Genomic DNA, 27,479 nt, shown 5'->3' on the forward strand with positions numbered 1-27,479 from the left:
AATTTAAAGCAGGCTGGCAAAAAAAAATGCAATAGTTTCATGCCATTAAATTTTTGCTTTATTTTTCCTTCTTAATAGTTCATTTTTCAGCCAAAAAAACCACAGCAGCCAATTGCAAGTTAGCATTTCAGATCGTGCTGTCTGTATAAGGCCACTCTTTAAGATATAAAGGACACAGCTGTGAAATCCTGAGTCCCCTTGCCTATGCTGCTACGGGCACAGCATTTCCTCAGCGCTATGCAAAATTGCCCAGAGGTTGTGGGGCTAGAAGTCATAGAGATTGCATTTCCTAGCATGAAGTTTGAAGTTACACCTGCTACAATGTAGTTACAATTGACTGAGCGTAACTCCAAGTTTATTTGTGAAGGTAGGCATGCAAATATGAAAACTACAAAAATTCACTTTTAAAAGAAGAATAGCCCGTATCCTCCTCCTGTTTGAAATAAAAAGCAGCTTCCTCTAAATTTAATTTCGAGCAGAACTGAACCCAGCCTATTTTGCTATGACCTCTGCTTTGCAGCATACGCATAGCAAGGCGTTTCCCAGAAGCTTCTTTCTGACTTCCAATAAAAAGCCGAAGCGTTCTGTGGTTTACAGCAGAGACATGGAGTCTTGCCAGGAAGAATCTGCAGCTAAGAGTCGCTTAGCTTGAGTCTTTGGTTTCCTAACAGTTCTGTGTTCAGGGAGAGAATCATCAATAAGGGAGGCTGCAGTATTTATTTCCCTTGTTTTCTTTTATTCAACAGCTATTACTCTTCAGGTAGTTGCTGTAATTTCCGTTTCAGAAGGGTTTGTTATGAGTGCTGAGGTCCTTTTTCTGGCTGATGTAGCAAAACATGTAATTGCTATTAAACCTTTGTACAATGACCTGCTCTACGTAGACAGTTTTAAACTTTGTACAGCAAATTAATTCCTTCATTTTGATCAGAAAGTACCTTAGTTTTCTCATATGAACATTGGGTTGTTATTGGTCTTTTCTATCTCTTTTTCTTTTTAATTGTTTCATTTTCTTTGCAGATCTGGGATTATTTTGAGATGTTTTCATAAAATGCGGTAATGAGTACTCTCAAGCTGGTAGAGTTGCTTTGAATTTACATCAATAAAGTGCAGTTGCAAAATGTAATGAAATCAACATTGCGTGATTCACAAGGGAGCGTAAGGAATGACAAAAATCATAGTGATGTCTCTATGGAGTGACGTCAGCACAAAGCAGTACTCCAATGACAAAGACTGTCTTCCTCATACAAGAAGGTGCTATTGATTTGATTTTTTTTTTTTCTTTCCTTTCCTTTCCTTCCCCACCCCCCCCCCCCAAATTAAACAATGTAATCCAGACTTGCCAGTTGTCCCAGGCAGTGTACATGTTCTCTGGCTAAATTGGATATTTAATGGGACATTGATTTGTCTTATTGGACACCCAAATGAGCTTAAGAAAGCATTAATTATTCATTTAAGCTGGTCTTGTAAGCAAGAGTGGAAGTCTCAACCTAGCTTGTCTTGAGAAGTTCTTCTGTGTATATCTCATGTTATAGACCTTTACATGGCTCACCTTTACGTATCTTATGTGTGTTCATTAATAAAGAACAAAAAAATGTCTTCAGGCAGTGCCCAGCAGCATAGGAAGCTGAAACTGTTGTAATCAACCTGAAACTTTGGAAAAGTTTCATTGGTGATCTCTTGTAATTAGTCTCTTTAAAACTGTAAAGACTGTGACAACTTAGAATTCTACAGGTACTGTAGCTTTCATAGTTAATCTTGAAAAGCGCTAGAGGAATATAAATAAGACTAAATATTCAAAGAGATTGTTACACCTGTTTGATCTGTGTGCCTGCTTCCAACATCCCTTGGTTCAAGTGTAGACACTGCATTAGTTTAACTAGTGCCCGTTTAAAAACAAGTTCACTTAGTAGCCTAGGTAGTTTAATGGAATGATGTTTGTCTGAAACTGGAGCCGTTGTGTGAGGGGGCATCTGCACCTTGCTAATGCGAGCTAGACTGATACCTTGTGGTTAATCTCACACAAAAAGATCTATGCGCCTTGTTATACTGCTTGGGCTGAACTGATGTGAAATCCCATTTTGACGTAATCTGACATGATTTGTATGTAGACAAGTATCAGTTCACATCAGTATACTGGAATTGGTAAATATTTGACTTGTGTTTATATTACGATACCCGTGCAGTATGTGCTTTATGATACTGGTGAGCCCCAGTACTGAACCAAGAATGTGTTGCTTTGGTAGCACCTCTCCCTCAGAAAGCTGTTAATTTATGTTCTTTCAATTTGGAAGATAGTAGTGGTGTTAATATATTTGGATTTGAATCTTCAATAAAGGCAACGTATCTCCTCAAGTTAGTGTTTGTTCACTCATGCACTTTCCAATGAATGCTGCTTCCAGAAACATGGAGGCTGTGGCATATGTGACCATTGGGACTGACTCACAGTATGTCAGGACATCATATGTCCTGTAAGCTGGCTGGACTTCGATCAGAAGCGTTTAAATAAGCTGTTTGTAAAGGTATTTCTTTTTCTTTATTCCCTGCTCTGTCCTCACTGGTGACTATAAGGGGTCACCTCTGCCACTGAGAAGCCTCGTGTGTGTTGCCAATATCCAGAGGAGAAAGCTTGCAATCAGTTCCTTGAAGGAGAACAAAAGTCAATTAGTCAATCTTAACCTACAATGCCAAAGTGAGGCCAGTAAGACAAGTACCATAATTAGCTTTGCTTAAGAGATCAGTCTGGAAATAGCAACTAGCAGTATTTGTATTCATTTAAATGGCTGTAAAGGCAGAACTGTAAATAAGTTGTGTCATTGGACCAGTCTTGAAACCATTGATTTACTGTCTAATAAAGAGCAGAAACTTGTCTTTCAGATCAATACAAGAAGATCTGGATGCCGGCATGCAGAGTTTGTTAGGGTGTCTTCCTTGATCCAGTTCCTCATTTGAGCAGCTTTAAAAATTCTGTTACCTTTTCTTCAGTTGGCATCAGACCCATCTCAGGCTGTCTGGATCTGAGAGGGAATTTTCCTCGTAATAATTTAATTTGCTAGCGCTTGTCTCTATGTTTGCCTCTTGTTTTCTTTCTTTCTTTCTCACTGCATAAACTATGTGTTTCCTTGGTTACAAGTTAATAGTTAATAGTCTTGTTTGGAAGAATAATAACTTCCACTCCAGAAATAGTATTGCATTGAGGACTGTTAGATGTGGTTCACTCAAGGCAAGGCATTTACCAGGCTCTTATTTAAATGGAGCTGCTAATTGAAAGACTGGTGGGCATTGCCAACTGCATTCTGTTCATCAGTATGGGCTGAATAACTGCTCGAGGGAAATAGTTGGAATGAGGCTACCAGAGGAGGAGGTATACAAAACTTTGAGCTTGAGTAGAAGGATTCAGCCATTTTCTTTGAAGACGGGAGTGTGGGGGCATGTGAAAGGGTGAATATGAAATAGCAGTTTGGCTAGACTTACAGCAGAAATTATTGCTTGGAATATTTGTTATCCTTTATTTTTGGTGCTGTTACTCCTGTAATCACATATTAGGCTTTTTTTATTATTAATCTTGTATTTATATAATGCACAATGATAGCAGCATTTATTCGCTAAGGCATTTATAAAGGAGAGTAATATAGAAAGACTTCATGAAGCGATGGGGCTTTTTCCCTAGAAATCCATTGAGGAAAGGGAGGAAACTTGTGCAGTAAATATGAGCAAGGTATCTGTTATGTTGCTGCATAAGCAGTAACTTAAAAAAAAAAAAAAAGCATAATTCTGGCTGGGGAGATGTCAGGAATTGATCAGGAAAGGAAAAGAGCTCCAGAAAACACAGAGTTAAAATAATGAAGAAGATTCCCAGTGACAGTGCTGTGGGCGTATCGGCAGTCAGTCCTTTTGCGGGCCAGGAAAAGCAGACCAGGAATGGTATAAAGGCAGAGGCGTGGGTACAGAGGTATGTTTTCTCAGAAATGTTCTGATGAGCATCGCTACTTTGAGAACAATATTACAAGGAGGACAGTTCTCTACTGCTAGAATGGGATGTGGGAGGGAGATTTGAAGGAACATAGTTTTGTTTGGGAACATTCTGGGTAATATTTTCCACTTCAGACAGTACAGTTGAGACTCAATCTTGCTCTAGCTCACAGCCGTTCATTTCTATTGGGGCCCCAAGCTGCTACAAGAGACATCTGAAGCGAAAGTTAAACATTTTCTACGGAAGCCAAATATGGAGCAATAAAACTTATTACGACAATGAAATACACAATAAAGCTGCCAGAAACCTTTCCTGTTCCATCTAAGCTGTGCTCAGGGCTGTGGGATAGCTGATGAATTACCAGTACCTGGAATTTTGTCTCCCTGACTATATTGCAGATGCTTTGGTCATTTCTGTCTACTCATAATATCTCTAATTTGCATGCAGAGAGTTGTTTCTGCTAGAATTAATGGGAGTTAAAACAAATAACATTGGCTTCTTTTCTCCATAGATGTGCTTTCCCTCTGTTAGGTACATGCTATAGTGAAATGGAGATGTTTGTAGTTTATATTTAATACAGTCATTTGCATGCAAAGTCAGGCTGCCTGGTTCATCTGGTTTCCCAAAACATGGTTTGGAATTGCTTTCCTTTCATTCTTTTTGCTTGGATTGTATTCTTTCTTGGATTAAAATAGCCCAGTTCCTGTTGCCTTATGTGCTCATTGAATGGTTTACACGCACTTATCTTCTTGGAAAGAAAGGCTTAGGCAGGCTGAAACACTTTGCGGCATTGAAACTGCGGAGGGAGTTTTTCCTCATCTTTCCATGGCAGCCTCGGTGGAAAGAGGTAGTGGTTGATGTGAATGGCTTAAACTACTGGTTTATGAAAAGGCTATATTTGAAAAAAAATGGTGGTAACTTTTTAGATGAGCGTAAGATGTGAACGCATACATTTGTATCGTGATAAAAAGTGTTTGAGAACACACATTTATGTACAGGAGAAAGTATTCTTTTTGTTTGGGTTTAAATTGTTGGGTTTTGGTGTTTTTTTTTTTACAGTGGCCCATCCTCAGGAGCCTCACCACCCCTCTGAAAAGCCAGTCATCCACTGCCATAAATGCGGGGAGCCATGTAAAGGTGAAGTACTCCGTGTTCAGGCCAGACACTTTCACATCAAATGCTTCACCTGCAAAGGTAAGACCGTGATATTCATCGGTTGAAATGAGTCAAATTGTGTAAAGGTACCTTGAACCAGTGAGGTCATGTTTCCTGAGACTGGTCAGTGACAGGATATTCTTGTTGCTCAGTTCTAAAGGATTTATGGGTGGGGAGGGTAAAGAATGGAGGGTGGAATGGCTGAATCACACATGTATAAGCAGCAAGGTGATTGGCACAACATAGAACAAATTCAGTATGCAAGCATCTACAATTGAATTATATGAGACATCTGGTTTTATTGGGAGGGAGGGTAAAGTCACCACCACTAGAAGACTCAAAATAGCAGATTCTCCTCTGAATATGTATGTGTTCATTCTTGTTCCTTTCTACTGTTCCCGGGGTGCAAGCTACACACTGGATAATTATACCTGAAAGAGGTGAAAAAAAAATCTTAGCTCTTTTTAATATTATTTTAAATTTTATTTGCTTCATACAATTCTATGTAGACAGTCAGTTTCACATATTTCCTGAATAGTGAATTAGGCCATAATGAGACTCTGGCTGCTTTGAATATTTTTTTTCTGTTTATTGGGGAAACAATAGAACAACACTAAACATCCAAGATGAAATGCTTTATGGACAGTCACAAAAGATAGGAAGAGAAAGTGTAGCCCTAGCAGCCACTCAGGAATCGAGTGTAAATATTTGGGTTGGTTCCAAATGTTGTGTTGTATGTATTTCCTGTTATTTTTATATATGGGGCAAGTGTATGTTGAGATTGTATAGTGTGATGTGATGAAAAGGAGTATAGCATAAGAATACTTAACAAGATTCTATCTTTTTTTGTAGTTTTTGATCCTAAGTGTTTTTTCAAGGATTTGGATAAATCTGGGTTGTTTTTTTTTTAAACTGTTAGTAGCAACCACTGCCTTTCATTAGGGATAGTTATGAAAATGAAGCCTCTTTTAACTTAGTTGATTGCTGAAAGTAGGTACCTGCATCCAGAAAAGCCCACCAAAAAGACCCCGATGGGTACTGACATCCAAGCGAGAGATGCAGGGTGGTCGCTGAGGAGCACGTCCCGGGGCGAGCAGGAGCCCTAGCCAGGTGTTTCAGGAGCGACACCTTGAGAGGGGCAGCGGTGCAGGGGATGGCTACAGAAGGGGAAGGAGCAGGAGACAAGGGGTGTCTCTAGCAGCCATGCTGACACCGTGACCCTCAGATCCTGCTCGCTGTGGACCTGTCTGGCTCTCTAGGTCTCCACATCCATGGGACCTTATCCTCTGAGCCTCCCACTGCCTCAGGCCAGCCCGTGTGAGCCTCCTTTACTTCCAGCTCCTCCTGGCTTGGTCTTCTATGCTTTTGGGGCTCCCTGACTGTCTGGGCCTCCCTCCCCATGGGCTGGGATTTTCTGGGACTCCCACTTCTATGGATGCCTCCCCTTTTTTGGAGCCTCATTCACCTCTACTCGTGAGCCTCCCACTCGCTCTGGGCTTCATTGACTCTCTTGCTCTCAGCCTCTGAGGGCTTTGAGTCTCTGAGCCTCCCAATTTTTTGCGGGGCCTCCAACAATTTTGGCCACCCTGACTCTCTATAAGCCTTTGCTATGAGAGTTTCCCACCTTTTTATTGGCTTCCCATGCTTTTAGGCGTGCAACTCTTCAGACTCTGCTCCCCGCCTCCCCAGTGGGCCTCACACACACACACTCATGGGTCTTTCAGTGTGTGAGCCTCTGCCCGCCCACTGGGCCTCCCCCTCTGCAGGACGCCATTCTCTCTGCCTCTCCCTTCCTGTTGGCCTGGGCCTTATAGGCTTATGGACCTCCACTGCGCGAGCCTCTCCCACTCATGGCCCTGCCCCGCACAGGGCCACTACTCTGAGCCTTGCCCCCAGATATGTCTCTATAGTTCTATATTTGTATTTATATTTGCCTAAAATCTGTAAGGAATCTGCATGGCAGGCACCTGTGTTACTGCAGAGCTTTGTCCCTGTCGGGAGAGGCCTCCCGCGAAGGGGTTCTAAGGCTTTGGGTTGTGGAGCTGCCTTGGGAATGGGAAGAGCCCTGCCGCTCCCCAGAGCGAGGACCTGAGGGACTCTCAGCAGCTCCAGCTCATGCCACTGAGCCCTATGTGACCACAACAAGGACTCACTGTGGGGTTTTTTACAAAAATGAGGTTTAATGAAGCATTAAATAATTGTAAGACTACTCCGTGAAATCATCACCTTTGAAGATGGGTGTTTGAAGGAGGAAGCAAACCTGACTCCTTCATACAGTTTCTGTTTAATGGACAACAATATAGACTTGGCTGAATTAAGTAACCACAGTTAAGTGGGATGAAAGGTGAGAATATGGAGAAATACGTTAAAAAAAAGGAAGGGTTGCACAGCCACCATCTGCCGTATCAGTCCTAGCATAACATAGGATGGATACAATGAAAGGGCTTCAGGCTTGAGGTGAACGTGGTGAAGCTGGTGGCGAACATGGAGAAAGGTGCTGAAGTAAATCAGAGTAACTGAGTAACTAAAACAGAGTAGCGGAATATGTACTATGGAGTTTTTCGCTTCCTTTAAACCTAGCTTATCTTTTCTAAAAGTCTGTATCTAGCATGTATACTGCAGATCCAGACTTCAAAAAGTGCCTCGAGCCCAGTCTGTGAGTTTCAGTTATATTTTTCATGTGCCAGATGCAAGTGGAATAGTATAGTAGTGTGATTGCTGTAACTCTGTTGGTCTGTTTCCTACATAGAATGGTTTAGGATGGAAGGGACCTCAAAGAGCATCTAGTTCCAACCCTGCTGCTAAGGGCAGGGACACCCTCCACTAGACCACGTTGCCCAAAGCCTCATCCATAGATGATGGGATATAGCAGAAATTAGAAATATTTGTTTTCCTATGTTACTAAAGGTTTTTTTTAAAAAGTCACTTCAGTTATTTGTGTGCTGAAAAATGAATGACTAGAATCTAAGAAATTCTGTGTTTGTTACCTGTGTTTTTTAGTTAAATACAGCTAGATAGCTCAAAACACAGAGAGGAGCACTATCTGCACTATTCCTGAAATGCTTGGGGCAATGCCGTCTTTCTGTATTACAGTTGCTGTATTTCAAGCAGTACTTGATGTTGTATAATCCCTAAGCAGTTCCAAACCAGCAACAAGCTGTTTCTTTTACCATTTCTGCCTTTACAGAAGACACTGGATGAGAGTTTTTCCAGCAGCAGGCCAGCTGAGACCTTTTGAGTCGTGGAGGAGAGTGGGAATTCAGGCCAGGTGGCAAACAGCGTGCCTAGAGCCTCCTGATAAAGCAAGGGTGCAGACAGAACAGAGCTCTGGAATTGTTCTCCTGCTGAATGCACCAGATTAATCTTGCTATTTTTGGGGAGTCTAATTTCTTCTTTCACTTGTTTTTTAGTTACTTACTCATATGCTGCTTTTGTGCTGTGACTATTCTCTTGCAGGCATGGGTTTAGCAGGATACTTTTTTTTTCTTCCCCTCCCCTTGGGCAGTATCTAAACTCATTGTGGCTTCTGTTTATGGAGATGTTTCCAAGTTGATGACAGTTTAGTATTCTGTAATATTATTGATCTCATGACTGCTTGCGTGAAGATGACCAGAGAAGGGAGAGCTATAGAAATCTCTCTCTCTGATGGAAATGGAGCTGTATTTTTTATCATTGGCTTGTTAAGGAAACTTTGAGCTTGTAGAACATAACTGGTTACGTGTGTTCACTTACTGGTTAGGAGAAGGGAGTGACAGTGTGGCTTCTGCCTGTCTGCAGTATCTGCACATCCCATTTTGAACTGAGAGAGACAGTGCTGAATCTTAGAGATGTTTTTCTTGCTGCTCATTCTGTCTGTGCCTTATTAGTTGGGTTTGCCAGCAACTGAGTGTCATCTTTTTGTGTTCGTTTGTTTTTTCACTGAGAGGAAGGAAAGGAGGGGGTCTGGGAGGTTGCTCCAAGTCCTGTTTTGAATCTTAGACCTGAGCTGCAGTGCTTGGTTATTGTCGGCCTCTCATATTTAAGTCAATACACTTTTTGTTTAAACCATATAGTTATTTACTCACATTGTGTGTTGTCTGACCATATGGTTCATACAAGTGGGACACAGCTGTTCAAGTAGGCATTTTTTCCCCTCTTAATCTAATGGGTTTTTAATTTGACATGACTGCGACTCTACAGGAGGTGGAGTTAGACCCCCTCAGCTTATACAGCAGTTTGTTGTTAGCCAGAGGAAACAACTCCTGATACTGGAACCAGAACGTATCAGACAACCAAGCCACGTGTAGATGCAGCTTTCTCCTTTCTGTATACTAAAGTTTGCTCTTGAGACTTCAACTCATACATCTACAGAGTGAAAGACTTGAACAAGCATGTACTTGTCTGACTGCTGTCATACCTGGTGAAAATGTTTAAACTTTTACCCATAGCCTTAGTCTGATAGTCCAGTAAGGTGTGGGAAAAAAACATTTCCTCATAAAGCTGTCACGCTTGTTGTATAATAGCAGAGTTTCAGTGTGAACCTGTTCTTACTTTGCTCTGTATGGGATTCCTTTTTTTTTTTTTTCGTTGCCATCCATGCTCTCAACTTTTTGTTTACATCATACTGTTAAGCATGTTTGATATGATTGTAATACTGCATCCCTAGGTTATGCCAGAGACACACAGGCACTACATGATTGCTTGACATGCCTGTCAGCGGTGGTTGCTGCACTGCAGGACTGTGGTGACTTAAGCCTCCATGCTGCATCAGCCAGCTCAGGACATGCTCATGTGTCATGTTACGTGATTGAACAATCATCTTCCCCTGTAGTTTGGTGCTCTGTCCATCTCTGGACTCTTTCTCAGAACAGAGTAACTGCTTCCTGTCAAAGATGGCAAGTAAAACCTCCACCGACTGGCATGTTCCCATACCCCAATGATAAGATGCATCTAGCTGTTAGTCCCGGCCTGTTGAGAATCAAGTGTATGCAGCTGGTTTGTCCTATCTGCCTGGCAAGGCTGGCTAGTTCTATTTGTGGTGCCAGATAAGAGCTGATAAAAAAACAAAAAGAGCTGAAAATGGTGTGTGGCCTGTCCCCCAGAAGGTGAGCTCTGCTGGCCTCCCGATAGGCAAAAAATCTCAGGCGGTCAGCAGCTGACTTGGAGTTGGGGTTAACAGGGGAGGGTAAGAGACATTCGGGAGCACAGCTCTGGGAACACTGTCCAGAGCAGTTGTCTTTGGATGTTTTATAACAAAGTCACTTACCTTGCTAAGGAATTACGCTGTTGTGTGTTACAAATGCAAGTTTAGCTGGATTCTGTGCTACCTCCAGTTGTAATAAATAAGTCCTAATTTCTATTTTACCAGGAATACACTACTCTTACCATACCAAATTGTTAATGGTTACCAGGAGCAGCAGGCTGGGAGGAGGGAGGGTTAGATGAGGAGGTTGGAGGGAGAACAGACTGAGCTGGAGACCTCGTTGGTTTACTTTTTGTCTTTAATAAGCATTAACATTAACAAGAACGAATTAGAAGCTTATCAAGAAGTGAAAATTTTTTCTTGTAAGCATCTATGTACATGAATAACTTTTCTGGAAAAACTAAGACTGTTCACGGAAATATCTGTTACATATGTAAATGTATGTGGGATCAGGCCCTAAATTACAGTGTGCATGATCAGAGATTTTAGTATCTCAATTTAAATTGTGATCTGATACAAATGATAATTTTCTATCACTGTCAGTTGATCCCTATTGCATGTATTAGGAGAGGAAACTTTGAGGCTAGCAAAATTGCTATAATAAGACTTTGTTATTAAGCCTGTGATTCATTTTCTGGGTTAGAGGGAAATGCTGGTTTCAATACGGTGTATTGTTTATCAGAACAAGCTTTAAGGTTTCATAGTAACAATGTAAAAGTTTACATAGTTTGATTTTGGTACATGTAGAGAGTGGTTGCATTATCTTAACGAGGTAATGTAGTATAACAAGGTAATGTGGTATTTGTCGTAGGAGTATTTCAAATAATAGATAGTGTCTCTGTTCTTGATGTCAAATATAAATTGAAAAACATAGTTAGCTTCCATATGTTAGCCTAAACTAAAAAAAAAAACCAAACAAAACCCAAAACAAACAAATACCCAACTCATACGTAAGCAATCCTACCATGAGAATATGGATGGTGTCCTAAAATGTTCTAGTCCTCACTATGTGGCATAAATGTCTGTAATTTGATTAGGCTATGCCAGGTGGAAATGTTTCACTGTGTATGAATGTTTTACATGCTATAGCGGTATCAGATATCAAAAGGCAATTACCAGCTAATATTCTTGCTAATTATAAGGCAAAGTCAAGTCTTGGCATACAGGAAGCATTCCACAAACCCAGAATATCCCAATGAGAAGAAACTTTTAGCTTCTATTAAAACATTATGAGTCAGCATAAAGTAGTTTCTTAATTATGGAACAAGTGTGCTAACTTTCCTCTTTTGAGTCAGATGTTTTTCAAGCTTATTTAGGAAAGCCCACATCAATATGTACTTCCAGAATCCCTTGTGGTATGTTTAGGTTCCAGGCACGGGTCTGTTTCTTTTATGTGATGACTTTTGCAAGGCTACATCATCTGTAGCTCAATGAGCTTGACGGGGAAGGGGGAGGGTTCCTATGTTTAGATTGTGGGATGCTCTGTAATCTTTGACTTTGAACTGGATCCTCCTCCCTTGAAGGACTGGGAAGAAGTTAGGGTCACGTAAGCAGACACTGTATCAACAGACTGGAATGTGTTTTAAATCATTAGTTCTTTGACCTTTGATCTGTCATCAGATTCCTTCAGTGGCGGCAGGAGGAGACTGCAAACTGGCTGCTGGATAGTTAGTGCTATTAATAGTTTGGTGTCAGTGGATGGAAAGTTTAAATATGAGGACACTTTTGTAGTAGATATGCAGTGCACTGCTTAAAAAGATTTCTGCATTTTCACAAATACTTCTGAAACAGCGACTGACATGTGGGCACAGTAATGTAACTGGTGGATAAAACGTGCTTCTTCCTGAGCATCAGGAAATTACATGAGGTCCCTCAAAGCTCTGAATCACAGAACCAAAGAGCCTTCTTTATGGAAAAGCTCTCTAAGCTTGTAATTCTCTTTCAGTACACCATGGTTCTGCTTGCCAGCTTGTGAACTCCCCTTTTCAGCTTGATTATTAAAACAGCCTTTAACATTATTAAGTCTTTTGATTTTTCTCAAGAATGTTTGTATTTTATTTTTCTAAACCTGAGTGTCTCAGCTTTCATTTAAAGAAAAGGGCATTTCTAGTCATTAAAATATAAAACATTGGAAAATATGAACCTGAAATGCTCTAACAGCAGAATACAAATAAAAAGGACAGAAATGTTACAATATCCTGGTTTAGATGGTCAGGACTTTGGGGATCTGACGCAAGATCTTGAAGGGTTACAACTCTGCATCCTTTATCCGTGGTAGAATGTAGCATGGAAGGGAATGAGGAAAAGTTGAGATTTTAAGGGTTAAAATGAAAGAGAAGTTCTTGTTGCTGAAGAGATTAGTACACAAATAAAGTGAAAAAGCAAAAAGGTGGGCATGCTGTTATCTGTGTGCATAGGGAGAACTAATGAGGGACAGCGAGAACATGTTTAAGGACAGCAAATCAGGTGTGAACAGTTTAAAAAATCCAGGGAGCAATGAGATTCTGCTGTTCCTGGGAAGCTAACAGAGGTTAAAATTTCTCCCATGACACGAAATGGGATTCAGATGTGAATTCATGCATCAGGTAGCTTGATAGGAAAGCAAGCCTCAGTTGCAGCTGTGAGAGTAACTGCCATTTCTATATTTGCTTATCTTAGCTGCTGTGTCTTGAAGCCTGTTCTTTTTCTTGCAGTGATTCCTATTGGTATTTCACATTGGTTCAGGTAAGGGCCTGGGAAGATTACTGTGGGATAGACTGGTTTCCTGCAAAACAACCCTAACCCTCCTGTAACTCATAAGCAGCAGGGAGAGCTCAGTCTCATTAGTGACAGTAGCCTTTGGGATGGCAATGGGCCGTTTCAGAGGTGCAGCAGATTTTAAACCATATCCAACCCCTTGGCAGTGAAAGCCACTGGTCATCCTCCGCACTTGTGGAACACAGTCTCCGTAAGAATTCCCGAGGATCCCTTGCTCCCTCCCTGCTGAAGAGGCACAGTGGGTGAGGTGACTGTGGGCTTAGACAGTAGGGCTCAAACTATACTCATAGTTCTACCTCACGCTGTTCTCCCATCCTCTGACCTTTTTCTGCCCTTCTACTTGTTTTAAATAGCAATGTCCTATTTTATTTGGGTCTTTTTTTCCAAATTGTTTTTTCCATTTTCATATGAAACACTGAATTGTTAATTCTTGCTTTAGATGTTGACAGGGAAAAAATCCCAAGTGGTTTCATCCCATTCTCGAGTGGATCCTTGTTTTGCTCTTGGGGTTTTAACACTATTAATGGCAATTGGTTGACACTGATCTTAGTTTAGTTGGACCTGAGCTGTCTTTCAGTGACCAAACATTTGATGGGAAATGAAATTAATTGCACAGTTTGGCTGATGTTGAGGAATGCTGACAGATGCCATGTCAGATTTTAACAAGCTGCAGGATCCCTTTGAAAATAGAGGGCCAGCAGGATGCTTTACAGGTGCGTGATGAGTGGGACAGAGCATCCTTATGAGAATATGGAAAGTTGCTTGGGTTTGTTGTCAATGTATCCTTCATTTGCCTGGCTTGGATGAGGTTTGTTTTTGTTCTATTCTTACATCCTTCATTTGCTTATTTATAATCTTTTTAGAGAGATCTCTCATCTAGATAGTTACAGCCAAGCTATCCCAGGCTAAACCATGACATTTTTCCACTGATTGCATTTTCTTCAAGGTTCATTTCCCACAGACCTGTAAATGACTTTGATCTCCACCTACTGCTTAGTTTAATGTGAAAGGTGTTTTAAATGCTTGAATGATTCTTGCCGTTGTTTCTATCCTGGTGCACAAAACATTGATATTTCAGTTGGGAAGCTGTCACATTGCTACATTGTATATGGCTATTGTTTGATTGATCTTGAGCTCAGGTACTAGCTATTGTCTGTTAGATTGCTGGAAAGACTGAAATATATGCATGTCAGGTGTGGACGGGAAATTTTCCCTGTGCAGTATTATTTGTATCATCTCCTGTGTTAAGGAGAAAACCAAAGAAAGCTGACCTCATAGGACTAAAGGCGGTGTTGTGGTGTTGATTGGGAAGTTGATTAACGTAAAACTCTGAGCTCATCTGAAACTCAGTCAGCACTGGTGTTTTCAGTTGAGTGAATGCTTCCATTCATGGGAACAGGTTGCCCAGAGAAGCTGTGGATGCCCCCTCCCTGGAAGTGTTCGAGGCCAGGTTGGATGGGGCTTTGGGCAACCTGGGCTAGTGGAGGGTGTCCCTGCCCATGGCAGGGGGGGTGGAACTAGATGGGCTTTAACGTCCTTTCCACCCAAACCATTCTATGATTAAATGCTTAGGAGTTTCACTGAAGTACCCCACAGAATTACTTGTGTTACAAGGACAGTGGCACTCAGTAGTCGTGCAGGCAGGATGTTTGAAATAGAGGGTCAAGGTTCTTCAAGGGAAGAGGAGAAGGGCCTGGGTGGAGGATGGTCATGCGGATCACAGAGCGTTTTAGGGGAAGAGAGGAGAAATGCAGTCTCATCTTTTGCTCAGGAGGTATTTTAGCTGCTAAACCTCTCTTCCAGCTGGTGGTTAGATAACGAAGCAAATATTAGCATCACCTGTATTTGTTCCATGCGTATAAAGCTCTTTTGACTTCCCAGCGTTGTTTCTAAAGTCAGTCTGTTGAAATGAGAAGAGATTCCAGAACCACTCAGAATGCTGGACACAGTTCCAAATAGCTTTGATCAAAATACCCTCTCATCAGTGTGTGGCAAAAAAATCTCCAGTGACAGGAGTGTGACAAACAGTTATCAGGATCTCCATTACAGCTTTTGCAAAAAACTGTATTCAGTTTCTTAATGGTGCTTGGTAGTCTTTCTGCAATGGTGGTGCTGCAGTATGGCTTCAGAGATTTACTGTTCTCATGTGGTCTTCTGATGATACTTTGATGTACATTCATTCTTTAAATAACTTAAGGAACCGGAGGTTATGCCATCAAGAAAAGTGTTGATAAGAGGAATATAACAGAGGCAGAAAAAGACTTAGTTCATTTGAAATGTGGAAACTTTTAAACTTTGAAAAGAACATGAACCTTGCTTTCATCAATACAGGATTTGTTAAGCTCCCTCTTAGGCAAAAAGAAACAGATTTTTCCTGTGTGTTTGTTTAGATGTAGATGATAAACTGAAACATTGCCAAATTCCTTTCTACCCTCAAACAAGAAATCCATTATGTCCTAAGAAATAAATGTTGTATGAATATTTCCCTGCTTGAGAACAGCACCATTATTCTGTGAAGCTCAGAAATACAAGAAAGAAATAAAACCCTAACAGGAAATTGAATTTGCACCTTATTTAATGTGTGGTGACAAAGCAGATCGCTAGACTTTCCTTAATGCATGCAAACTGAAAGCCTATGCTCATCGTGTCTGCTTGTGTGGTTTTGTTTCTTCAGCGTTGAAACATTTTTTACTTAGGGCCTGATTTTTCAGCTCTCACTGACAATAACCCTAAGGAAATCCTACATAATGCTCAGTAGGATCAAATCCTACTTCTGTTCATTTTGAAGAAATCTGATCTCTTCATTTGCATCATATCCGTTAAAGCATGGAAGTGACTCAACTTAAGAATGATCAGAGTCCCTTGGAGACCACAGGCAATTGGATTGCTCTTGAGCAGCTACCTTTTGTTGTAATAGCCCTGGCTTGCATACACAGGCCTTGTAACTTTAAGAGCTGACAGCAGCACTGATGGTATCTCCCCTCTTTTTGTGCTCTGAGGATGCAAAATAATAGTGCCAGAGAGTAGTTGAAGAGAGAAAAAGCTTGTAGGTCTGTTTTCCATACTGTATGAGGCAGGACTGTATTCCAGCTTATTCCATTCACAAGAGAAGCAGGATGGTCAGTTTGGAATATGAAATCCTTTGATATACAGACTCTGAGAAAAAGGCCAGGTTCCTCCAGGAGCAGTTGAATATAATGGTTCTCTTTTTGTATTTGAAGAAAAATGCTGACTTTTTGACCTCAATGCTTGTGGTACCTCAAGGAATAGAAATGCTCCTGTGTCTTCTGTTGCAGAAGGGGGGGTCTGGTCTTGTAAACCAGAATTTCTTCCACCATGTCAAGCAGGAAGGGTCTTGGGACAATGTTATTCTGTAGAACTATTTCCATGTGATGGATGTTTTACAGAATGCATCTTGCTTTTTGCTTCTCAAGCATGATTTGTGCATCCACTAATTAATTCTTTTGAAGTTGTTTTTCCCATCAGCGTAGGAAAAAATAAAACATAATTTGATGTTTCCTATTAACTGTCATAATTTTGGTATTCATTTTTCTTTGATGGCATGATATTTGTATCACAGCAATTGTCTAGATCACACTGTTGGGATTTATTATACGTATGTAGTGATCACAGCTGATTTCATTGCCTCTGCTGTTTGTGGCATGAATGATGGTGGGCAGACAGTCTTTCTTTTTAATAAAAAGAATCACAATTGGTCCATCTTTTCTGTGGTATTTGTACAGTGATCATAAGTGTGTGTGTGCTAAGGCAATATGTTTAATCTTGAGTGGATTTGTCGTTAGAACCGTGACTTGTGCACAGTTGTAAAAAGGGGAAAAAAAAGCTATTTAAATCCCTTCCTTGTTTGCACACCACGTTGCATACCAAGTGTGGATGCAGTCACGTTCATGCTTTCTGATTTGATCTCTGACTCAAAGTGAAAGCAGCTTGCTGGAACAGCATTTTTCCAGCCATAGATGTTAACAGTCTGGATGACCCTTTTTGCCCATGTAGCTTAAAGCTGTGATTAGTGATGGGAACACATGTGCTAAATTGTCTGCAAAAACCTGTTGTAATGTGGGGTTGCCAGGACTTGTCTTTAATTCTTGCAGATCGGTGTGTGCTTCCTGCTGTGAGTACGCCAAAGATGATGAATCTGCTGGTGGTTCACATCATAAGCAGTTCTGCTTGTGCCTGAATTCATGGCTTGCCAGTATGAGAGAATTTAACTCCTTCTGAGTAACTGACAAAAAGAATAAGAGATGGGGTAGAAAGGAGACTTCATAAAGAAGAGGGCAATAGACAGAGCTTCTTTTTCATAATAGTAATTGCTGTCTTTAAAAAACTTACCAAATAATTTTATCCCCCATTTTTGTCTCCAGGCTTGACTCTCTGTGGCCACGCAAAAGGGATGGAGCTTAATAATTGTGAATGCACGTACCCTTTAATTCCAAGTTTGTAGTACTTTTTTGGAAGCAACGATCTGCCACGGATCTCTGTGTGATAGGTTGAAGGTGGATTTTCGGAAGAAGCTAGAACAGAGGTTGCATTGAAAGTTACTTGTGATCATCCTACCTTATTAGACCTGTGGCCTAGGCAGGTAATGAGAGCCAAAATGACTAAACGAGTTTTTCGAATAGTGACTCATTGGTAGAGATGGGGACCATAGTAAAGAGCCAGAGAGTTCATAGATGCAGCTTCTGAGGCAGATCCAACAGCATGCTGAGTGTCTGCAGCTTCAAGCTGAAATTATATGTAGACTTGGATGTTAAAGCTACAAGCTAAATTACAAACTAAAGGAGGTTAGCAAGAAACTTTAGCTTAGATGCAGGAGTACTCCATAGCTCTTTATGAAATTTAGCAGCTTCTGAAGCATCTAGTATTGACCACTCCATGACAATACTCCAGTTCTTACACTGTAACCACAGGATCTAAACCAGTCTGAATACTGAAGTAATCCCTAACAACTCCTGGCATTAAAGCAGAATTCTCAGTTACTTCATGATTTAATTATAAGGACCCACCAATGGTAACTTAGAAAAGCAAATGTATTGTAGGTAGGCTTAGGTTTCACCTCTGGACCTCCAGTGGAAAATGTCTAGATGGTCCCCAACTCAGGAAGAGTCTAAGGTGAAAGGGTAATATGGTGTAGAGGTCACAGTATTTTCTTCCTAATGGTTACGTGATATTTTAACGTTGGTTTGAAAATAACATTTTAAAAAACTTTGAGATCAGTAGGAAGAAATGGAAGAATGAAAGAGGGTTTTTTTTTTTTCTAGAGGTGTACCTGAAAGCCAGCTTAGAGCATTTTGCAGCGTTATAATAGAGCCTTAACAATAGTTCTCTGTAATTCTCCTAAGTCAGCGATAATTGAATTTTGGCTGCTTGTGGGTTTAATGCCACCAGGAAATAAAATTTGTTTGCACATGAAATATTAACACTGTTCTGTGCAGAAATGTGAAACCGGAAAAATGCTAGTACTGATACTGCTTTAATTCTAAGTTGCATGTTAGTGCATTATGTTTATTGTTATTCTATTAATTATTGTTACATTAACACTCATTAGACCTCCAGGGTTTGGCAACAATCAGAGAATTTGCATTCCTTGCCCCAAACACTTTGCAATTTTGATTTTCAAGGCAGGTAGCTAATAAGATATTAGTCCATTATAACAAGGGAGAGAACGAATGTTGTGCGTGGTATCGTGCTCAGAATTTGTGGCAGAGAGATGAACTGAATCCAGTTCCCCTGATAATCTTCCTGTATTTCAGATTTTAATTTTTCAAGGACTCTGTACCTGCAGGGACCTGGAATGCTGCTTACTTATTCTTCCTTAATAATCAGAATTTCTGATATTTGATCTGAATGTACTTGAATGTTGTGAAGAGCGATGAGGTGGAATTGCTTGCAGAGTAAGAGTTAAACTGGTGTCCTAGACTGCTGTGAAGAGTAGTTTCTCTTACTGAATTACACAGATACAGCAATATACAGAGGAGCAGTAGGAGTGGCTGAAGCCAAAATGCCTGGAGTTGCCATGTATGTGTTTAAGAATTGATCTAGCAGCTCCTATTTATACTTTCTCACTGAGATGAATAAGAAGGACTTTTTAAAGCTCTCATGAATCAAATAGTATTTTTGGTGCTACTTGTGGGACGTTAAATAGATCGGTTCAAGTCCTTTGTTCAACCCCAGCTAAAGCAGAATTGTGAAATTGTCTCACATCTCCCATAGCACTTTATCTTCATTGGAGTTGGCTGTTCTGGGATGGATTGCTTTCTGTCTCCTGTGTTGACCAGAATGCCAATGTAGCGCTATGAATATTTATATATGAAAACAGAAACCTAGTTGCCGAGTCACAGAAGTCCTTGACTGGTCCTTCACTCTTTTACTGATACAATTATTTTTCCCAATAGAGTTGTACATGGTCACAAGTCTATATCCAAATATTAGAGTTGTTTATCTAATTCATGAATTACAGGGACTATAGTACGTGAAAGAATAACACAAGACCAATGCAAATTAGGCACTAAAAGGTAATAGTAGTTACTGGGACATTAAGTTGTTCAGAATACAGGTGGGGAATGCTCTTTATTCCTATTTGCTTTATTCAGTGTCCAATATACTGTTATATGTCATGCTTGTATCATGAAGTGTATATCGTGGAGATGTGGCTAGATTTTTAATGTTTGTCTCTTCACTGCAGTTTTCTCCCAGTACTTATGTCTAAATTAATACTGTAAAATCAACCTGAACATTTCAGAGGTCATACTTTTAAAGAAAAATGAAAAGTATTACTGCAGTTATGGTGGAGCAGCTCAGTGTTATCTAGGGACTGGAGGAGTTAAACTAAACTGTACAACATTTCTAAAATATTCACTGTTTAAGACACAGAACCTTGAAAGCTTCTTAAAGCACATGCTTGAGGAAAATATATGCTAGTGTATAAAATAGTAAAATCTGTTCTATTTATGGAATCACATCTTTTCTTCTGCTCACCTCCAGTCCCAGAAGTGAAAGCTAGATTGCACTGGTACAAATAACTGATACCTCCAATGATCCAGTTAGTCATGTTAATTGAGATCTTGCTGAGGACCAAGTACTTGCAAGTTATGTAGATTCCTCCAAGGAAAGTCTTTATTACAAGCTGTCTTGTAGCTAGAGAATACCAAGCATCTCCTGTGATTTCGAGGCATGTAGTGACAGGAAGAGAAAGCAAAAACCTGACAGAAGGGAGCAAGACCAACTGGGTCATCTCATTTGTCAGCACCGTAGACTGTTACTAACATATTTAGTAGGCATGTTTTTCAAATCTATCTGTGTGGCTTTTTGTCTTCCAGTGTGTGGCTGCGACTTGGCACAAGGAGGCTTTTTCATTAAGAATGGGGAGTATCTTTGCACCTTGGATTACCAGCGCATGTATGGTACCCGCTGCAACGGTTGTGGGGAGTTCGTGGAAGGCGAAGTAGTGACAGCTCTGGGAAAAACTTACCATCCAAGCTGCTTTGCCTGTACTGTTTGCAAGTAAGTCATCCCTTTCAACTACCATGGTGCGAACCCAGTACAAGGAAAACAGGGAGGAAAGGTATCACCATGAGACACAAGTCTCAAGACATGTTTCTCTTTGAGAAGCATTTGGTTGGAAGAGATCTGCTGCAAAGTCTGACTTTGAGGGTCTTCAAAATATTACTCACTTATTTGGAGGACACAGCTTCTCTGTTACATCTACTTCTCTGTTCTCAGAAAGTTACTCTGGCATATGAAAGAATTACATATCAGGCTTACATGTTGAGATAATGGCTGTGGGTTGAACTGGGTGCCGGTGATCAGCCCAGCTTGATGGGAGAAATGAGGTAAAGCAAAATTGTAGGTACTACAACAGAGAAGTAATTTGGGCTACAAGAAAAGTTAAACAATTGAAAACATACTGGAGACTCATTTTCATGTCATGAAAGAATGCATGGCTTTGAGACAACTGTGATCCCCCTCTTAATGCTATTTCTTGTCCCCAGTAAGAGAACCAGTCTTCAATTCTACAGGAATAAAAGAAGTTAGCTAAGGCTGTGTGTAGAGGACAAAAGGTGGCATTTTTAACTTGTATTGTTGTTTAAACTCTCACTAAGATACTAATTCACAATTTAGGAGACTATTGGGCAAATCTTCCACAGGATCTCATAGCCTGCTCATTTAAGCAACTCTGTGCTTGAAAATCTCAGCTGTGCTTTATAGCCTAATCTCAACCCAAAGTCCCTATGCATAGTGTTCTCTATTAGTTGGCTGTAGGCACTGAAACTGTGCTAGAATTTAGACTGGAAATAAGGCATGTACCTTATTGCTAGGGTGATTAGTATAGGATTTTGGAAACACTAGGGGCAATAAAGCTTCTGTAGATTTTTATAGTAGTGGCACATTTTTATAGTAGTAAAAATAATCTTCTAGACTCAAAGTGAAAGTAAAGGCATATGATGCCATCATGATTCTACAATAAGTATACACATAACACAGTTGGCTTTCTACTTACTAAGCTGGAATTAAAATGGCCATTAGGTTTTTTATTTCTGCAATTCTGAGCCCTGCAAGTAAAAAGGAACTTTTCTTAAGTAAGTTTCAGTGTAATGCCTGAGGGACACATCAGAAGTATCAGACAGAGATACAAGTAGATTTCATAGAGAGGGAGGACCCAAAAGACAGAGCCTATTCCTTTGTAGTCTTGGGGGGAAATAGAACAGTGGAGTTCTCCACAAGTCAGAATCTGACAGCAGTTGAATTGTCTGAAGCTTAATGCAGGAGGATGACATGAACAAGAAAGGCAAGAATCTACACTCTGAGATAGTACCTTGTTGGAGATCCCATCATATGATGTGTCTGGGTATTAGTGTGGCAGGCTTGCCAGGTGGTTCCCTAATCTTTCATAGCTGTCTGATGAGTAGTTTAAGTACTTTGTCCTATAGCCTGGTACATTCTTCAAGACCTCTTTTATTGAAAGTATTTTGATCATTTTTCCATTTAGTTTTAAATAGTGTGTGAATTTACTGCATGTTGGTAATCGTATGTTGTATATATTTCATATTTATGTCCCAAGGACAGTGTGAAAGTAGATGATACAGTATGAGACATAACATCAATTTTCTGTACATAGATACACATTTATCTTTTCATGTTGAACGAAGAAAAGATGGATCATTAGAATAGATTCATGAAATGCAGTATTGGTACTGATTTATTTATGGCCCACTTAGGAACAGCAATAGAAATGCCTTAAACTATGTTTTGTGGAAACAAGCAGATGTTCACTTGTTAAGCACTGTTTTGGAGTGAGGTGTGGTGTAGGGGGTCTGTACTCAGCAGCTAAAGCTACTTGCTAAAGATTTGGAGTTACATAACCTTCTCATTTTAGTGAAATGCTCTGGTTTATACACCAAATAAAACTTAAGAGCAATGTCAACTTCTGCCTGATGCACATTCTTAACATTTTGGTGGGTTCAGCAAATAATCTCGAACTTCCATAGTGCATTTAGCCTTTACCTTCCTCCTAACACCATCTGCACAGATAGCAATTACAGTGATGGTTCTGTAGTGTAGACACCTATTGTAAAGCTCTAGGAGAATGAATGTGGATAACATTGCATTTTTTTTCAAACTGCTACATCCACTGTAATACAGTCATACATTTCATTGCTGAATACGGATGAAATTAGTGTATTTATGAGGACTAGCTCCACATCCTTTCACTATCCTCCAGACCAATTCCAATTCTTCCTTCGAGTTTTCTTCTGTACCATTTGCTATCCACAACATCACGCTGAGACCATCATAAATGTAGCTGTTGTGTCTAAGCAAATTTTACTGTTGTCTACTCTTTATCTAAAGTACATTTGATAACTTTTTTAAACCAAAATACAAGGCAAGTCTAACCTCTGCTCTGCTTGCCTCCACGGATTGGATTTCTTCCAGTGCCTGGCTTTGCCAAGGCCACATTGCAGAAACTATTTGGCCTGAGTTTCTGTAAAATACTGATTGCACTGGGGGAAGGCAGCAAACTCAAGCCATTGAGAACAGAAGAAAACTTCTGGCATAACCTCTGCTAAAATACATTTTTCTCTTTAACTCTCCAGACGTCCGTTTCCACCAGGCGATCGAGTTACCTTTAATGGAAGGGACTGTCTTTGTCAGATGTGTGCTCAGCCAATGTCCTCCAGTCCAAAAGAATTGTCTGCCTCAAGCAGTAAGTATGCCACCTTCTTTCTGAAGCCTCTTACTTTCCTGGGCTCATCAAAATTTGGTTGAAACTCACTTAATGCAATCTTTTGTTGGGTTGGTTTTTTTTTCCTTCAACTTTTTTCCTTTTCATGAAAAGTGGTGCTACAGGTAGGAAGAGACACTTACACATTTCAATATAAAAAATTACTTTTCCCCAGTGATTTGATTTTTAAAAGGGCTGATTTTCTTTTATAGGCACTGGAAAAGTATGTACTTTTATGTATGAGGTTTCAGAGTTGATAGATTCCATTATTTTCATGTGTAATTGCACAGGTTTAAGTATTCAAAAAAGGACAAAGTCAGAGGAAATTAATTTTCTTCTACAGTTTAACACTTTTTAATTAAATTATCTTTTAAAAGGAGTATTGCCAGGATTATGCCTCCAGTAGACTGATACCACAATGATACTGTGATCAGAACCTCAAGAAACCGTTACAAAAAAGAGAGAAAGCAAATTAAGGGGAAAGAGAGAGCATAAAGAAAGTTTGAGAGGGAAATTAACTTGGTTTGCCGTTGGGTTTTAATGCTTTTAAAAGATAATTTGTAAATTACTGATACTAATCTCTGCCTCTGGTAGTTATTTTTTTAAATCTTCGGGGATTTCTGATTCTTCCTCTGACTGCTAGATCATACTTAGCACTCTAATCTGTAATAACTAAACCAGTACAGTTTTATAATTCAAAATGGCTACAGATTTCCTTTTAACACTAGGTAGTTTTCCACTAATGTTGGTTTCCTTCAGGGAGATGCTGTGTATTTTGTACTGGTACTTCTTTGAGATCCTAGGATTATAAAGTGCAATGTAAAGGCAAAGTTGGATAATGTTTGTGCGCAGCAGATGAGTCAAGTGAATCTCAGGTTATCTGATTTGCCTGAGAACATGTAATCAGACACTTAGCAAAATGGAAAATGAGAGGTGGTTTGTTTTTTTTTTATTAATCTTGCTTTTCTGTCTGTTAAGTGATACTTTTCCACTATAACTGTAGATTTAGAAATAACACTGCACAGGAAGAATTTAGGAACCTGAAAAAAGCCTTGCAAAACCTGCAGACCAACATGGAGATGTATGAGGTATTTCAGGCACCCAGAGAATCCTTCTGAGATAAAGGAATGATGTAGAAATTGTATTTGTTTGAATTACTGATATTTAGGAGGCGTGATGGGCAAGGAACTGCAAGGCATAGGGACCTTGGACAGTACTGATGTTCTTTTTCTAAACGTGTCACAGGACTGGTTCCCAAATGGCTGGCGTTCCATGACAGAACTATCTGGATCACTCTGCATCTAGTTCTCAAAAAGTGGTGCGCTTTACCAGAAGCGTGGCCACTTCCCGGACACGGGACTCCAGATGCCAGAATGCCCCCTACAGATGCCAGAATGCCTGGCTACAGTTGTCCGATAGTTAGCAAGCGAAACTGCTGGAGAGTCACTTTCTGATAGCCATAGTCTGCTTGAATTGCTTCTTGGGTTCCACAGTGAAGCTATAGGTAGCAAGGATTATAAACCAATCTTCCTTGCTATTTGTGATGGGATTTATTATATTTTTTTAATCAAAATTGTGTCCTTTTGGGCAAACTGCCTTACTAGTAAGCACAGCAAGAGAGCTCCTGCTCTTGACAATTTAGAGTGCACTGCTTCAAAATCTGCAAGTTCCTGTCACTGTTCATCTTGTTCTTTTATGGACAAAGACTTGTAGGAAGATATAGTATAGAGTGTCTGGTCATTTTAGAACAAAACTCTCCAAAACGGACAAATAAAAGTGAGACCAGCATGTTTTTATAAGTTCAGAAAAACTAAGTTAAAAGAATACTAATGGAGCATCCTCTGTCTCCAAAGATATGCCAGCTGACGCTTTAGCTTTGTGCAAAAGCTGACTTAGACATGGAGAAGTCTTTCTTACTGGCACTGAAGAGTAAATTTCAATTAGTGTAAGTTCTTCCAGATTGCTTCCATGTCTCTCCTGCTGGCTGAATCAGACACATAATTTATTTTTTTTAAATGCTTTGCCCTTTTTTGAAAGGATGGATATTTTTAATACAAGTTCTTCTGGAAGAGAATGTCATTCATACTATGCCTCTATTTTGTATCCTATATTGCTGTCAGTTTCCCTTGATTACTTCCAAGTAGACTACTAGAGGAGGCTTTCCTTAAAACAAAGAAAGGTTGGAAGTGAGGAAATTCAATAGACTGAAAGTATGTGAAGTTTGATTGGTTTATGTAATGTAAAAAGAAGCATTCTATCCACTAGAATGTCTGCATTAATGTTGACGTGGTTTTCTGATGTCTGTTACTTCACATAAGTGAAAGGCTTATTGACTGCTTTTCCTGGGTGATTTCAAGGAAAATCAAATGCCTCTAAATACAGGGGTTAACATCTTGAATAATATGAACCTGAATATTGTTACGTTCTCTTTTATAGTACACTGATGAAAATCAGAAGGAAAAATAGTGAATAATTAATTTTCCTTTTTTGTTTAGTATTAGTTGGATCCATGGTGCTTATTTACCTTATTTGTATTAATAATATATTTCTTTCACTGCATATATATTATCTGGAATAATTACAGCTATTTTCTTGAAGAACTATTTCAGTGACTCCTTTTTATTCTAATTTTCTAAGACAATCTTTTTCAGTATACAGATGCTATAGGGTAGTAATAATTCATAATTTATTCAACTCTATTCCTTAGACACTGCTAGATATACACAGTGCTCCAGCTTTGGGATTTTCAGTCATTCATTTCATTCAGCAGGAAATCTAATACAAAATACCTGTAAATAGCTTTGCAGACAAATGAAGTGGGTGGTGTTCTTTTTTGTTATTGTTTTATTTCATATGGCAGCTTGATAAATGAGATGTGATCTGTAAAGCAAAGTGACTGGGACAGATGTAGAGCAGTACGGAAGCAGGGGACAACTAGATGACACTGACCAAAAGTGTGATGTTGATGGCTTGGATAGTTCAGGGTTTTCAAGATTCTGCCAAAGACAGGAAGTTATTTTCTTTAGGTCCTGGTAAAGGAGTAATATAAGCAATGTATCCCAGTATTTACTATTTACGTTTTAAACGGTGTCCAGATTTTATATACAACATCATAATTGCCTGGTTTGTGCTATCTTAAGCTCTTTCTACTTTTTATTGTGTTCTAGCTCCATGCTAACACATCTACATTTGTAATGGTCCATATTGTCTTTCCAGAGAACCAGTTGTGCAGGCTGCTTTATTATATTATTAGGAATTTTAGGCAAGACTGCAACTTGTGTGCTTGGTCCCTTGCTTCCTCCTCCCCGTTTTACCTTCTTTTCATTAAGGTCTCCTGTATTGTATCTCTATTCCATATATTGCAGCCTCATTTCACTGTCCCTCAGCATTTTGTATTGCATATTCAGTGGGCTGTTTTTGAAGGCCACCTTTAAAAATCTGCAAATTATATGAAGTTTTTTTTCCCTATTTTCATGTTGTAATTTAGAGTGAAAAAGAATCAAAGCCAAAGTCAAACTTTTGATATCTTACTGTTGTTGTTGTTTTTGTTGTTATTTGTTGTGGTTTGGGGATTCATGGTTTATTATGTTGTCAGATGAGTGATTATCTGTTAGTTACTTCCCTTGGACCTGAGAAGTCTGAGTGTAGCTTTCTGGTTTTTTTCATACATGTTTTATGTATCAGAGTAGGTATTTAAATTTCAAAGATTGGTTCTCTACCAGAAAAATGAAAAAATAACACTACCCTAGTATGTTGTGCTTATAAGCAAATTGAAGATGGTGGGTGCTTGATGATGCACTCCTAAGTACTGAGTCTTACCCATTGATGCTAAAGTCATAAAAATTAGAAAATTTGTGTGGTTTTAACTTGTGTAAGGAGAAAGCCAAGAACTTAGTCTGCCTAATTCCTTGTTCTTCATCCACATTAGGGTTAGGTACTTTTGGAAGAGTAGTATGAGCTTTATAATACATCTTTCCAGCCCCCAGCATCTCGAACTATTTTATTCCCCTAGGGGCCAAGTGAGTAGTGGCTGAGGGTACGCACTCTGGATTTCGATTAGCATTGGTGTGTGGCAAGTAGATTGGCCACGTTAGCAGGCTTACCCTCTTTGATACTTCTCCACTAGGGCATTTTATCAGTGAATTCTCACTAAGGCAGCTGGTAAGTGAACTGGT

General features: G+C 39.7%; 1 protein-coding gene across 7 annotated transcripts in view; it reads left to right on the forward strand.

The window, feature by feature from the left end:
- ABLIM1 (actin binding LIM protein 1) overlaps positions 1-27,479 on the forward strand; it is a 217,852-nt gene that overhangs the window by 102,237 nt on the left and 88,136 nt on the right. For all 7 annotated transcript variants that reach the window (XM_075757837.1, XM_075757834.1, XM_075757832.1 and 4 more), the window contains exons 2-4: positions 5,030-5,164; positions 20,402-20,585; positions 23,177-23,286. In XM_075757837.1, the coding sequence (XP_075613952.1) occupies positions 20,479-20,585; positions 23,177-23,286 (217 nt within the window). In that variant the 5' untranslated portion in view covers positions 5,030-5,164; positions 20,402-20,478. The remainder of the gene's footprint in view (positions 1-5,029; positions 5,165-20,401; positions 20,586-23,176; positions 23,287-27,479) is intronic.

This window comes from Balearica regulorum, chromosome 7 (assembly GCF_011004875.1).
Source record: "Balearica regulorum gibbericeps isolate bBalReg1 chromosome 7, bBalReg1.pri, whole genome shotgun sequence".
NCBI classification, from domain to species: Eukaryota; Metazoa; Chordata; class Aves; order Gruiformes; family Gruidae; genus Balearica; species Balearica regulorum.